General features: G+C 36.8%; 1 protein-coding gene across 1 annotated transcript in view; it reads left to right on the top strand.

Moving 5' to 3' along the window:
- Positions 1–1,257: 1,257 nt before the first annotated feature.
- LOC135210434 (E3 ubiquitin-protein ligase RNF34-like) overlaps positions 1,258–14,242 on the top strand; it is a 23,534-nt gene continuing 10,549 nt past the window's right edge. Inside the window, exons 1-2 of the mRNA XM_064243332.1 lie at positions 1,258–1,422; positions 2,280–2,401. Coding sequence (XP_064099402.1) covers positions 1,258–1,422; positions 2,280–2,401 — 287 coding nt within the window. The remainder of the gene's footprint in view (positions 1,423–2,279; positions 2,402–14,242) is intronic.

A 14,242-nucleotide genomic window follows, 5' to 3' on the forward strand; every position in this document is an offset into this window, starting at 1 on the left:
TACGTACAGTATACTTTGTATATATAGAATCTACTGGTCATTTTTACCACATACGTATGTAATTGTATTAGCCACAATTCCATCTTAACTTCTCAAATTTTTTTTTATCTTTTTTTATTTTTTTATTTTTTATTTATAATTTTTTGGGAATGTGCTCTTTTTTTATTTTTTTTGTTATTTTTCTTAATTATTAATTATTATTATTATTATTATTATTATTATTATTATTATTATTATTATTATTATATTAGTTATTATTATTATTATTATTATTATTATTATTATTGATTTTAATTTTTGGATACGCCTGTCACTACAAAGCCTTGAGCTCCAACTTCAAAGAAATATGAAGAAACCATGATGTCCAGTAGCGGGAAAGGAAACGAAACCCGCGATACCATAATCACGACGAGGCCACCTTGGTCAGGTCGGCAAGGTGACCTCGTCCTTACACTGACATTTAATATTAAAAGTCCCAAAAGATAAGGAAAAGTTGAAATAGCGTGATAATGAAAAGAAAATAACCCAGAAAGACTGTAGTATGTACGTTTGACGAAATGGAGAGCGAATTATATAGTGTTTACTCTCAAACGAAGAACGGACAAAAATAGATGCCTTTCTGGCTCGCCCGCACTTAAACGCACGGACAGTAATCGATGTAAATGATTTACATGTACTGTTTATTGTACGATCTCGTGCTTAAACAAAGAGCGCCATCAACCGCACGCAATCCTTGGTCTATTTTAGTTTCTTGCCGCGTTTGTAATTGGCCGCGGAAAGTTACCAATTTTCTAAAGAAATTGATTCTGGGAAACCGACGTCGGTGTTTTCTTCCAGTTCGTGGAACGTTCGAGGAATTAAGTGGAGAACAAGGTAGCTTTATTGTTAATGTATTAATTAAGTAAATATTGAAAAAAGGCAATAGCAAGATCTCAGATATATAATCTTTTGTGCATTAAGGTTTAAAGAATTAAATCGGTATTTTTTTATACTCTATTTTCTATTTTTTTCTAATTAATCTCATATTTATTTTATTTTGTTTTCTGATTCATCTTGTTTTGTATGAGCATTCAATTAATAATAATAATAATAATAATAATAATAATAATAATAATAATAATAATAATAATAATAATAATAATAATAATAATGATAATAATAATAATAATAATTCAATTTCATCATCAGCATCTTAAAATCAAACCTATTTTCATGTTCTCCAATATTTTCTGGTCCTTGCGTTTTATCATTATCAACATGAATTTCGTCATCTTCATAATAGTGATCCTCCTCCTGCTGCTGCTGCTCTCCTCCTCCTCCTCCTCCTCCTCCTCCTCCTCCTCCTCCTCCTCCTCCTCCTCGTCGTCGTCGTCGTCGTCATCATCATCATCTTGGCGTTCATGGCCAGGATTTCTTCAAACAGTGAGACCCGAATCTCCTCCTTGTTGACGACCTTTCATCCGTGAAGTCTCTCCACTCATGTCAACAAAGCAACCACAGTCAACTGCGGCAGTGTTGATTATGACAATAATACAGTGGCAACCTGACCATAATAACAGCATTGTCAAGTGAAACCAAAATAATTACAGAACTGCCATTGGCAATGTTTATTATCTGAAAGTTGGTTAGTGCTTGGTTTAGATTGCCTTGAGCCAGAACGGACCCTTGCGATAAAGGGTTTTGCTACAGTAAAGCGTGTCCTAATCATGTCTACGACTTGTCGCACACATGTCACAGTCAGTTTGCGTACAAGCCAACGACTTAGTGGTTCACACATGGACACCTCTTTCAAAATACTTCACTGACATGTTGCATACAAGTCAAGGACTTGCCCGTTGGCACCTGATCCCAAACATTATACACATGTTGAACACAAGTCAACGACATATTGGTACATCTGTCGACATGTCATCCCACAGAAGTCTCAAACAGGTTGCATGCAAGTCAATGACTTATTTGTAGTCCATCGCCTGCTGTTCATTCGATTATCGATGGCCAAAGTTTCGTTCTTCACTTATAGTCGTTGACTTGTTTTCAGTCTGTTTGTGACATGCATGAGACAAGTTTCCGAGGTGGTTATAATATAATAATAATGATAATAATATTACTTTATTTCGAATCTGAATTTATATACAATAATTTAAAAAAAGGAAAAAAAGTAGCGGTGCCAAAGATCGTTAACTTGTTTTCAACTTGTTTATTATATGTACTATATGCTACAAGCTTCCGACATGCGTTTATGATTATGTTTTTACTGAAGCTTTGACGTGGGCTAAAAGTTGCGATGTGTTAGATGGCCTGGGATGCCTTGTGTAGACTTCAGGACTCGGAGCAACCAACATAAACTCCATGCCTGTGATGGCAAGTCCTATATAATACCTGGGGGTCACATAGTGCCTGGGTATTGCACATTTAATGACCTGCAACGCTCCGACGTAAGCGGTACCCAAACATCACCGATGAAAATAAACAAAAACGCCATTGAACTACGGAAATACGCTTCTTTTGGCGCGTCAACCCTAAGGACTCTCTCTCTCTCTCTCTCTCTCTCTCTCTCTCTCTCTCTCTCTCTTTACCTATACAAAGTCTCTTGAAGAGGTGAGAGGCAGCTGAAAGCAGTGGCATATTACCTTCCTCTTTTTCCTCAAAAGAACCCTGTTCTCTATTGACAAAGACTCGTTTTTTTTTTCGTTTTTTTATGAGGTTCATACCTCATGAAGAGCTCCACCTACCTGAGGTCCTCTCTCTCTCTCTCTCTCTCTCTCTCTCTCTCTCCTCCTTCAGGGCCCTACACAAATATTTGTCCCTCTATTTGAAATGATACATATTTACTCAGAGCTGGTTTTGTCTTCGTCTTTGACGAGGAGGGCTTTTGGTGCATGCGGTGTTTACAATCAATGGCAGGTCGGCAGTGGGAAAAGAGAGAGAGAGAGAGGGGGGGGGGGGGGGAGGGGGGGGGGAGGGGGGGGAGGGAGAGAGCGCGATGAAGATGATAAATTTAACTAGGAATGAGGGTGATATTAAGACTTTTAAGCTTTTACATAAGAAAGAGAGAGAGAGAGAGAGAGAGAGAGAGAGAGAGAGAGAGAGAGAGAGAGAGAGAGAGAGAGAGAGATTATTGTAAGGTTAATTTTCTTTCTCTCATGTAAAACCTTGAGTATATTTGTATCGTCCGTATTCCATAGTAAATTATAATTATCTCTCCTCCTCTCTCTCCATCTCTACTCTCTCGCTCCTCCTCATCTCTCTCTCTCATCTCCTCCAAGCAACTATTAGATTTAACAAAATTTGACAAAGTGGGAGGAAAACCCCATAAATTCACACACTCATAGTCTCTACTTTTGCAAGTTAATATTATATTTAACAGTTTTCAAGAATATAATACCACTCTCTTTTGTTTTATTTAAATCCGAAACATTTTCCACAAATACAGTACATCTGTCTTTTATTATTTTTTTTAAATCCGAAATATTTTTCACGAATGTAGTACATTTGTCTTATATATACACATATATATTTTTCTCCTAAACATTTTTCATGAATATACTATTACTGTCTTTTTTTTTTTTTTCTTTTTTAGTAAATCCGAAACTCTGACATTTCTTTTTGTTTTAAGTCTGAAATATTTTTCACGAGTATAATACATCTGTCTTACATTTTTTTTTCACATATGAAATATTTTTCACGAATACCAGTAAATCCGTCTTTTATTTAGTCTGCTTTTTTTTCAAATCCGAAACATGACAAAGTGGTGGTTAAAATAAAAAAATGAAAAATCCGAGCGAACTCTAACAATGAGGTGGAAGAGTCGGAGAAAAGGTGTCGAGTGCTTAGTCAGGCTCAAAATCCAATTAAATCCTGCATGCCGAAACATTTCACCAGTCTGCTGCTTTTGCCATTTTTTTTTTTTTCCTTTTTAACGCTCTGACAAATCATGGCTCTCATGTGAGACTGATTTCCTGCGATTGGTTGAATTATGAATTTGCTTCGTGTGTTTATGTGCGCGCGTGTATGTGTTTATGTATGTGCATATTGTGTGTATATATATATATATATATATATATATATATATATTATATATATATATATATACTATTATATTATATATATCATATTCTATACTATATATCTATATATATATATCTATACTATATTGTATGTATATATATATGATGTATGCAATGTACTATAATAATATAATAATAACTAATATCTAATAATAATCCAATAATAATAATAATAATAATAATGATAATGATAATAATAATAATAAGTAATAAATGCTCTATATAGCATAAATACACCGGAGTGAATTTTATAATATGGAGGATAAATGATAAAATACTAATATATATATATATAATGATATATATATATATATATATATATATATATATATAATATATATATATATATATATAAACGAAAATATTTCGGTCTATCATCAAGAATGAGTGTTATAAAAGATCCACATTTCGAGAATGGAAATAAGTCACAATTCAAAAAGAAAGAAAGAAATTTTTTTTTTTTAGGTTAATGGCCGTGTGTATGGACTTGTGTATAAATACAGATGTCCTAAATATAAAATACTCACTATGTAACATTATTCATAGTGTTTACATTTATGAAACACTAATTGCTATAAAGTAATCATTTTAAAACTCTGTATACGAGCTAAAAAATGATCAATATGCATCTATCAAAAAAAATAAAAAAAGAAGCATCACAGTCTTTTGAAGGTAATCAACGTCGATAATGCATTTAAGGGTCACTATTATTGGAGGTTATATGCCATGAATCACTCTTGATAGCAGAACCGACGTCACAGCCCATACTAAAGCTGGATTAACGAGACTGACAATAGGCAGAAAAACGTTCTGCCTTGCACATCAGCGTTGACCATTTGCGTTGTTTTCATAATAAATACGTAGTCTACTGAGGTTAAAAAATTTCTAACAGTTTTTCAAGGGAAATGCAATAAGTAGAGCAACAAATACTTTAATATTTGGTTACGTTAAAATGCAAAGAACAGCTATAAATTATATATTCTTTCTCATAGGACTTGATTGGATTAGAGTTAAGGTGAGTCTATACACTGTAGGGAAAACGTGTCTTGAACACATGTCGGCAACTTATCGCACACAAGTCTCTAAACAGGTTAAATGCAAGTCAGCGACTTACTGGTAGTCGTAACCAGCGCTTCATAGGGTTACCCAGCTATTCTTTCCTTAATATAGCCCTCGTTTTAATTATTACTTTGTTACTTCGTCTGCATTCCGGGCGTAGCAAAATCTAGAACACAGAGAACACGGTTCCGATGTCCTTAGCAACATTCTCTCTCTCTCTCTCTCTCTCTCTCTCTCTCTCTCTCTCTCTCTCCATCAGTCTACAGCTTAGTATCAACGTCAACTTTGTATAAAAAAGGGGACTTTACTGGTAGCTGTCAGTGTAGTATTTTTGCGGGTTCCGATGACAGCATTTATGTTATTTGTTGCCGTTACTCAAATCGAGACTGACAGCTCGTTGACAGATTCTCCCATATGTTTTTTTTTTTTCCTTCCGTCTTTTTGCTGTTGCTACAAGCGGCCGTCGTCACTCCTGGTTGAGGGGGGGACTTTTCTATGCATTACACTTATATTCAGGTAGAGAGAGTAGGAGAAGATCTGAGTTAAATGAAGTGGCTCTAAAAATATTCGATTTGGGGGCGGGGGCGGGGCGGGGGTGAAGGGGGCATGAGGATAAAATTCACTTCCTGCACTGCTTATAAGTGAAAGTACTACAGCTATCATTCTGCCGTCTTAGAAAAGGGAGGTCCTCTTTGCTTAAATGGATATATGAGAAAACATTATTCAGGAGGAAGTATTATTGAGACAAAACATTAAGACATTTCTTTCTTTTTTCTTTATATTTATTTTCATCCCTGTATATGTAGATGCCATGGTGGTTCATGTAGGGCTGTGTATAAACCTGTTTTGGTTAATCATTACACATGAGCATAATTTTATGGATGAAGACAGTTGGTATATTTGCGTGTTTTGGGTGTGATAAACAGAGCGCTGGGATTTTCTTAAAACAAATTCTCACTCTTAATTTCAGAGATAAACTGTTTGCTGCAAATACCACACAACCTGCCAAGCGAGAGGAGCAGGCTGTTCCGTGGGGTGAGATTCCTCGCCCTGTGTCCAATTGCTTCTATAACTTTTCCCTGTTTCCACATTGAGACGCCTTTGTCACAACTCTTACATTAATTTCTGTCAACAAAAATCCTCGATCTGCGTCAGGTTGCTTCTATAACATTTCCCTTTTTCCTTTCCACATTGAGACGCCTTTGTCACAACTTACAGAACCGATTCTACCAAGCGAGAATAATAAAAGTACTGAATATTTTATAATTCGGCCACATGAAGAAGCGGACGGCATGCCGGCTATGGCATCTGGCAGACATTAAAATCGTATTGGCAGAGGTGAGACGCTGTTGTTGACGGTCCGGATTCTGAGTTTGTAGTGAATGACCCTCCAAGTGCTTCTGCATCCTTTTATCTCTCTCTCTCTCTCTCTCTCTCTCTCTCTCTCTCTCTCTCTCTTCAACACTCGTACCTCTTAGGTACTCGAGTGTTTATCAGGCTCGTTTTGCATGGAGGGAATTTTGGGAAAAAATATTTTTGCGAATCAAAGAATTTCGTCTTAATTTTTTTTTTTTCGTTTTCGTTATATTTTTGATTTAAGAGTGTGAAGTTCCAAATTCTTTTTTTTTATTATGTAAACCCCCGCCCCCCGAAAAAAATCTGCTTTTGCAGTGTATTACCTCAATGATTTTTATATTTCTTTAACTTCTCTATCATCTGTCATGCCAAAATTGAACGTCTAAATCAACCGATACAATGTAAGTTTCAATCACTGATTCGCCTTTCTGTAGATTCACGAGAATAATTAACTAGGTTTCGTCATTACTGCTCCTTGTTCCTTAGGTTAATTTGCTTAACTGATAAGTGTTTTTGCTCTCGGCAGCTGGGTTGTGAGTTGTATAGGCAGTGGAACCACTTTATTGAATATTCAAATTTGCATTCTCTGTAGTTCACATTGTAAAATTTTCCTAATCTGAAGATCTTTGCCCAGGATATTATTTCTAATCAGAAGACGAAACTTATTCTTGTGGAACAAGGTCACAGGGGTCTTGAGACTCGAAATTTAGTCTTCCGGCGAGTGGTATGGTACTCATTTGAAGGAAATAAAAGAAGGTAATAGGAAATACTGAAAGAAATCAGGTAATAAATAAATTAGCGAAAATAAATGGATGAAACGGTTATTATTAGATTTTAAAATCCGAGGAGAACTATTTTACGGTAGTAATGCTTTGCATCCTTTCTTGCACGTTGAGGTTCCAGGTTAAAGTTATTTCAAATTGCCAAATGATTTGCCTGCTAGAGTCCCTTAATTTAAATCATTGTTTGATCTAACTTCCTAATTGGTTTGCATATTTTTTGTAAATTTGGTGTAATTATTGATTTTTTAGCATTACAGAATTTGACACATTTTGTACTTCCAGCGGAACTTCTTCTGGTTATAGACTACTTATGAATCTGAGAAATTTATGCAGAAAAATGAAACCTTAGCTCTTACATCAAGCTTCAATAGATGCAGTCTTCCCTATTTTGAATTCTCTATAACTGCAAATATTTCTTATCTTACATTACATGCAATTACCACAAAGTGTCTTAGGCAGTCTCAGGTGCATTTCTTAATTAGGTTTGCTTTACAGTCGAGGTGCATAATTCTCTCTCTCTCTCTCTCTCTCTCTCTCTGTATACCCAGAAGTAATTTATTCTAGTTAGTTGTTAGTCGACTGTTATAGGATGGTGGTTAACAATTGGGGAGAGAGAAAGAGAGAGAGAGAGAGGAGAGAGAGAGAGAGAGAGAGAGAGAGAATAGTCGTGAGTGATCAGGATTACCTCGAGGGGTAAGCAATGCGTTCACCGTTTGCAACCTTACATCAAATAACAACCACCATCTCGCCGCCCACTCTCTCTCTCTCTCTCTCTCTCTCAGGATTACCTCTATGAGGTGAGCATCGCATTCACCGGTTGCCACCTTTCATCAGATATAACCCCCACCTCTCTCTCTCTCTCTCTCTCTCTCTCTCTCTCTCTCCATCAAACCAGCCCTTCCGGCCGGACCCGGCCCCCCCGCACCCCAAACACCCACAAGCCCATCCGGAGGTCAGCCACCATCAACCGTAACGGGCACGAATGTTCTGCCTCTCATCTCCCGACGGTCCGTTGCGACGGTCGTTCGCGCACCGTTTAAAAATTCAACTGAACTTCTCCCTAACTGCTAATGGGCCGCTGATCGGCGAAGGAGATAAGTTCGCTCTCGCTCGCTAAGTGGACGTAGTGGCATAGAATCAGAACCCACTGCTTAGAATGCTCAATTGCGGCGGCGCCTTGTAGCTTAGTATAGGTAATGAAGGGGAGATCGCTGATTTTTTTTTTTTTTTTTTTTAATAAAAGGGAATTTCATGGTGGAAGAAAATGTTCCGAAATCTTGCTTTGTAATTTTGGTATGAAAGGTGGAACTATGGTGAATAAAATGTCTTTGGGCTTAAGGAAAGGGAAATTTTGTTGAATGGAAAAAGACTTGCTCTATTTGAATAATTAAAGGAAAGGGAAAAATTTTAAAATTTTGTTGAATGAAAAAAAAAAAACTTGACCTATTGAATAATTAAAGGAAAGGAAATATTGTTGAATGGAAAAGTGTTGGGATATTTGAATTAATTAAAGGAAAGGGAAAATTTTGTTTATTAAAAGGCCTTAGTTTGTTTTAATAATAAAGGAAAGGGAAATATTGTTGAATGGAAAAGACTTGATCTATTTGAATAATTAACGGAAAGGGAAATTTTGTTGAATGAAAAAGCATTGGGATATTTAAATAATTAAAGGAAAGGGAAGATTTTGTGTCTAAGCTTATTTTAATAATTAAGAAAAGGGAAATTTTGTTGAATGGAAAAGACTTGAGCTATTTAAATAATAAAGGAAAGGGAAATTATTTTATTGAAAGGCCTTAGCTTATTTAACATTTAAGGAAAGGGAAATTTTGGGTGAATACAACGCATTAGTTTGTTTATGTGTAAGAAAAATAAAGTTCCACAACAATTTTGTCTAAGTTTAAAGAACTGGCAAACTAAACTAGAGAAACTAGGAAAAACAAATGAATGATGTTAACGGCAACTGCAAATATCTGAAGGATATTGATGAATAATCTCTCTCTCTCTCTCTCTCTCTCTCCTCTCTCTCTCTCTCTCTTCTCTCTCTCCTCTCTCTCTCTCTCTCTCTCTTTTCCCTCATAACCAAGCTACCTGATCACAATTTTGCCTCGTATGTAACATACGCACAAAGTATATATATACTATATATATTTGTGTGTGTATGTGTATATATATATACACACATATATATGCATCCATATATGCATACATACACATACAACAGCACATCTATATCCGTCCTACGAACCAGAACGAAACTATAGCACCAAAGAACACGAAACCACATGAAAAGGAAACTAGACCAGCATCAAGGCATATCATTATCCTTTCTAAAACTGCTTCCTCAATACGAAACGATATGACTAACAAAACCCAGATAAGAAACAATAACAGACGGTAACAATGGCACACCAGAGGCAGGGAAGGAGAGAGAGAGAGAGAGAGAGAGAGGCCTCTTTAAGCCGAATAATTGCACCCAAAATAGGCACTGACTAAGAAGAGGCTTATCCACGTCGCTAGTAGGGGAGAGAGAGAGAGAGAGAGAGAGAGAGAGAGAGAGAGTGTTGCAGAGATTTAAAGTAACATCGTTTGCACGAATGTGCACTGACTTTCTTAGGAGAAAATCAATTCATAATTTATGTTATTTTGATAGAATAAGTAGGTGGAAGCTCGTACATAATTAATAACACTATTCAAGTAATGTTAATTTTATGAATATCTGCTGAAAGGTTTATATGATATGATATGATATATGATATATATATATATATATATATATATATATATATATAATATATATATATATATATATATATATATATATATATATATATGTTTTTCAACCAGAGGAAATCTCTAGACATAAGCAAAACTGTTTACACAAATATTCGTAAAATTAACATTACTTAGATAATGTTATTAATTATGTACGAGCTTTCACCTACTTATTCTATCAAAATAACATAAATTATGAATTGATTTTCTCCTAAGAAAGTCAGTGCACATTCGTGAAAACGATGTTACTTTAAATCTCTGCAACTCTCTCTCTCTCTCTCTCTCTCTCTCTCTCTCTCTCTCTCTCTATGTGTCTCTCTCTATGTGTCTCTCTCTTTCCTACCAGCGACGTGGATAACGGCTCTCCTTGGTCAGTGCTATTTTGGGTGCAAATTATTCGGCCTAAAGAGGCTCGCTCTCTCTCTGTCTCTCTCTCTCACCTACCCTGCCTCTATATATATATATATATATATATATATATATATATATATATATATATATATATATATATATATGAATAATTATCACATCGAACCGTGATCCATTTAATATATCAATTCAAGCTACAAATGTCCTTTAATATCTAAATTCACTTTACCTCCCAAATGATATATTTTCATATATGTACCGAAGGGGAATTTTTTAATTGATAATAATTTCGTCCCCCCATGGGATCGAACCACCGTCCAAGTGGACGGGGACGAAATCAGGACAGTCAGTGACGCTATCCAATCAGCCAACAGAGACGCTATAAGTTCATATCGATTCTGGCCTTACAAGTCACCCTCGATCTTGGGTGCTTTCGTAATTAGAATCGATATGAACCCCGTCCTACCGATGTTGGCCAATTGTTCGAGCGGTTGACAGCACGTAGCCTTTTGTTATGAATAATTATCACTCGAACCGTGATCCCATTTATATATCAATTCAAGCTACAAATGTCCTTTAATATCTAAAATTCACTTTACCTCCACAATGATATATTTTATATATGTACCGAAGGGAATTTTTTAATTGATAATTTAATTTCGTCCCCCCATGGGATCGAACCACGTCCAAGTGGACGGGGACGAATCAGGACGGTCAGTGACGCTATCCAATCAGCCAACAGAGACGCTATAAGTTCATATCGATTCTGGCCTTACAAGTCACCCTCGATCTTGGGTGCTTTCGTAATTAGAATCGATATGAAAACCCGTCTACCATGTTGGCCAATTCGAGCGTTTGACAGCACGTAGCTTTTGTTATGAATAATTATCACATCGAACGTGATCCATATATATCAATTCAAGCTACAAATGTCCTTTAATACTAAATTCACTTTACCTCCCAAATGATATATTTTCATATATGTACCGAAGGGGAATTTTTTAATTGATAATAATTTCGTCCCCCCATGGGATCGAACCACCGTCCAAGTGGACGGGGACGAAAATCAGGACCCCGGTCAGTGACGCTAATCCAATCAAGCCAACAGAGGGACGCCTATAAGTTCATATCGATTTCTGGAGCCTTACCAAGTCACCTCGATCTTGGGTGCTTTCGTAATTAGAATCGATATGAAACCGTCTACCATGTTGGCCAATTCGAGCGTTTGGACAGCACGTAGCCTTTTGTTATGAATAATTATCACATCGAACCGTGATCCATTTATATATCAATTCAAGCTACAAATGTCCTTTAATATCTAATTCACTTTACCTCCCAAATGAATATATTTTATTTTCATATATGTACCGAAGGGGAATTTTTTAATTGATAATAATTTCGTCCCCCACCCTATCGGGACGAACCACCGTCCAAGTGGACGGGGACGAAATCAGGACGGTCAGTGACGCTATCCAATCAGCCAACAGAGACGCTATAAGTTCATATCGATTCTGGCCTTACAAGTCACCCTCGATCTTGGGTGCTTTCGTAATTAGAATCGATATGAAACCCCGTCTACCATGTTGGCCAATTCGAGCGTTTGACAGCACGTAGCCTTTTGTATGAATAATTATCACATCGAACCGTGATCCATTTATATATCAATTCAAGCTACAAATGTCCTTTAATATCTAAATTCACTTTACCTCCCAAACTGATATCTTTTCATAATGTACCGAAGGGGAATTATTATCAATTAAAAAAATTCCCCTTCGGTACATATATGAAAATATATCATTTGGGAGGTAAAGTGAATTTAGATATTAAAGGACATTTGTAGCTTGAATTGATATATAAATGGATCACGGTTCGATGTGATAATTATCATAACAAAAGGTACGTGCTGTCAAACGCTCGAATGGCCAACATGGTAGACGGGGTTTCATATCGATTCTAATACGAAAGCACCCAAGATCGAGGGTGACTTGTTAAGGCCAGAATCGATATGAAACTTATAGCGTCTCTGTTGGCTGATTGGATAGCGTCACTGACCGTCCTGATTTCGTCCCCGTCCACTTGGACGGTGGTTCGATCCCATGGGGGGACGAAATTATTATCAATTAAAAAATTCCCCTTCGGTACATATATGAAATATATCATGGGGAGGTAAAGGTGAATTTAGATATTAAAGGACATTTGTAGCTTGAATTGATATAAATAAATGGATCACGGTTCGATGTGATAATTATTCATAACAAAACAAGGCTACGTGCTGTCAAAACGCTCGAATTGGCCAACATGGTAGACGGGGTTTCATATCGATTCTAATTACGAAAGCACCCAAGATCGAGGGTGACTTGTAAGGTCAGAATCGATATGAACTTATAGCGTCTCTGTTGGCTGATTGGATAGCGTCACTGACCGTCCTGATTTCGTTCCCCGTCCACTTGGACGGTGGTTCGATCCCATGGGGGGACGAAATTATTATCAATTAAAAAATTCCCCTTCGGTACATATATGAAAATATATCATTTGGGAGGTAAAGTGAATTTAGATATTAAACGGACATTTGTAGCGAATTGAATATATAAATGGATCACGGTTCGATGTGATTAATTATTCATAACAAAAGGCTACGTGCTGTCAAACGCTCGAATTGGCCAACATGGTAGACGGGGTTTCATATCGATTCTAATTACGAAAGCACCCAAGATCGAGGGTGACTTGTAAGGTCAGAATCGATATGAACTTATAGCGTCTCTGTTGGCTGATTGGATAGCGTCACTGACCGTCCTGATTTCGTTCCCCGTCCACTTGGACGGTGGTTCGATCCCATGGGGGGACGAAATTATTATCAATTAAAAAATTCCCCTTCGGTACATATATGAAAATATATCATTTGGGAGGTAAAGTGAATTTAGATATTAAAGGACATTTGTAGCTTGAATTGATATATATATATATATATATATATATATATATATATATATATATATATATATATATATATATATATATAGAGGTGTGTGTATGTATGCACACATATACATATCAGTTCCTGTTATTCATACGATGTACACATCGTACCCTGGACAGAATAAACGCCCCGAATCGAAGTAATCACATCTTGACATAAGAGACAACTGACCCCTTTCATTTTTCGTCCAAGTTTTTGGGAGCTGCCCCTCGTCCCATCTGTCCGTATTCGTAATCATTCAACAAACAGCGCTTGTTGTATGCACCCTGGTAAACAAAACTCGTCTAATATGCCCTCGAATCGAAACAAGCAGAAACAAACTGAAGGGAGACTTGAGGTGTGTTCCCAAGAATCAGCTAAATTTCCATTCGCGCGCGACACTCGCGTTTTATTTCCATCTCCGGCCATATTTATTACATCCCTAGACAATGCCTGTATCTATTTATTCGGACGATTTGGGAAAGGAGGGAGCTAGATCTCTTCTCTCTCTCTCTCTCTCTCTCTTCTCTCTCTCTCTCTCTCATTATTAACGGAGTCCTTCCAGTGGTGTATCGTTCTACTCTTTTATTGGGACAATTTGGGAGAGGAAGGGGGTGCCAGATTCTCTCTCCCTCTCTCTCTCTCTCTCTCTCTCTCTCTCTCTCTCTCTCTCTCTCTCTCTCTCATTATTAATGAAGTCCTTCCAATGGTGATCTTTCTACTCTTTATTGGGACAATTTGGGAAAGGAAGGGTTGCCAGATCTCTCTCTCTCTCTCTCTTCTCTCTCTCTCTCTCTCTCTCTCTCTCTCTCTCTCTCTCTCAAAATGTCCCCTGACTGATGCTTACAAGAGTTTGCTGGTTGCTCTGTCCTGTCTCGCTC

This window comes from Macrobrachium nipponense, chromosome 39 (genome assembly GCF_015104395.2).
Source record: "Macrobrachium nipponense isolate FS-2020 chromosome 39, ASM1510439v2, whole genome shotgun sequence".
In the NCBI taxonomy this organism is placed as follows: domain Eukaryota; kingdom Metazoa; phylum Arthropoda; class Malacostraca; order Decapoda; family Palaemonidae; genus Macrobrachium; species Macrobrachium nipponense.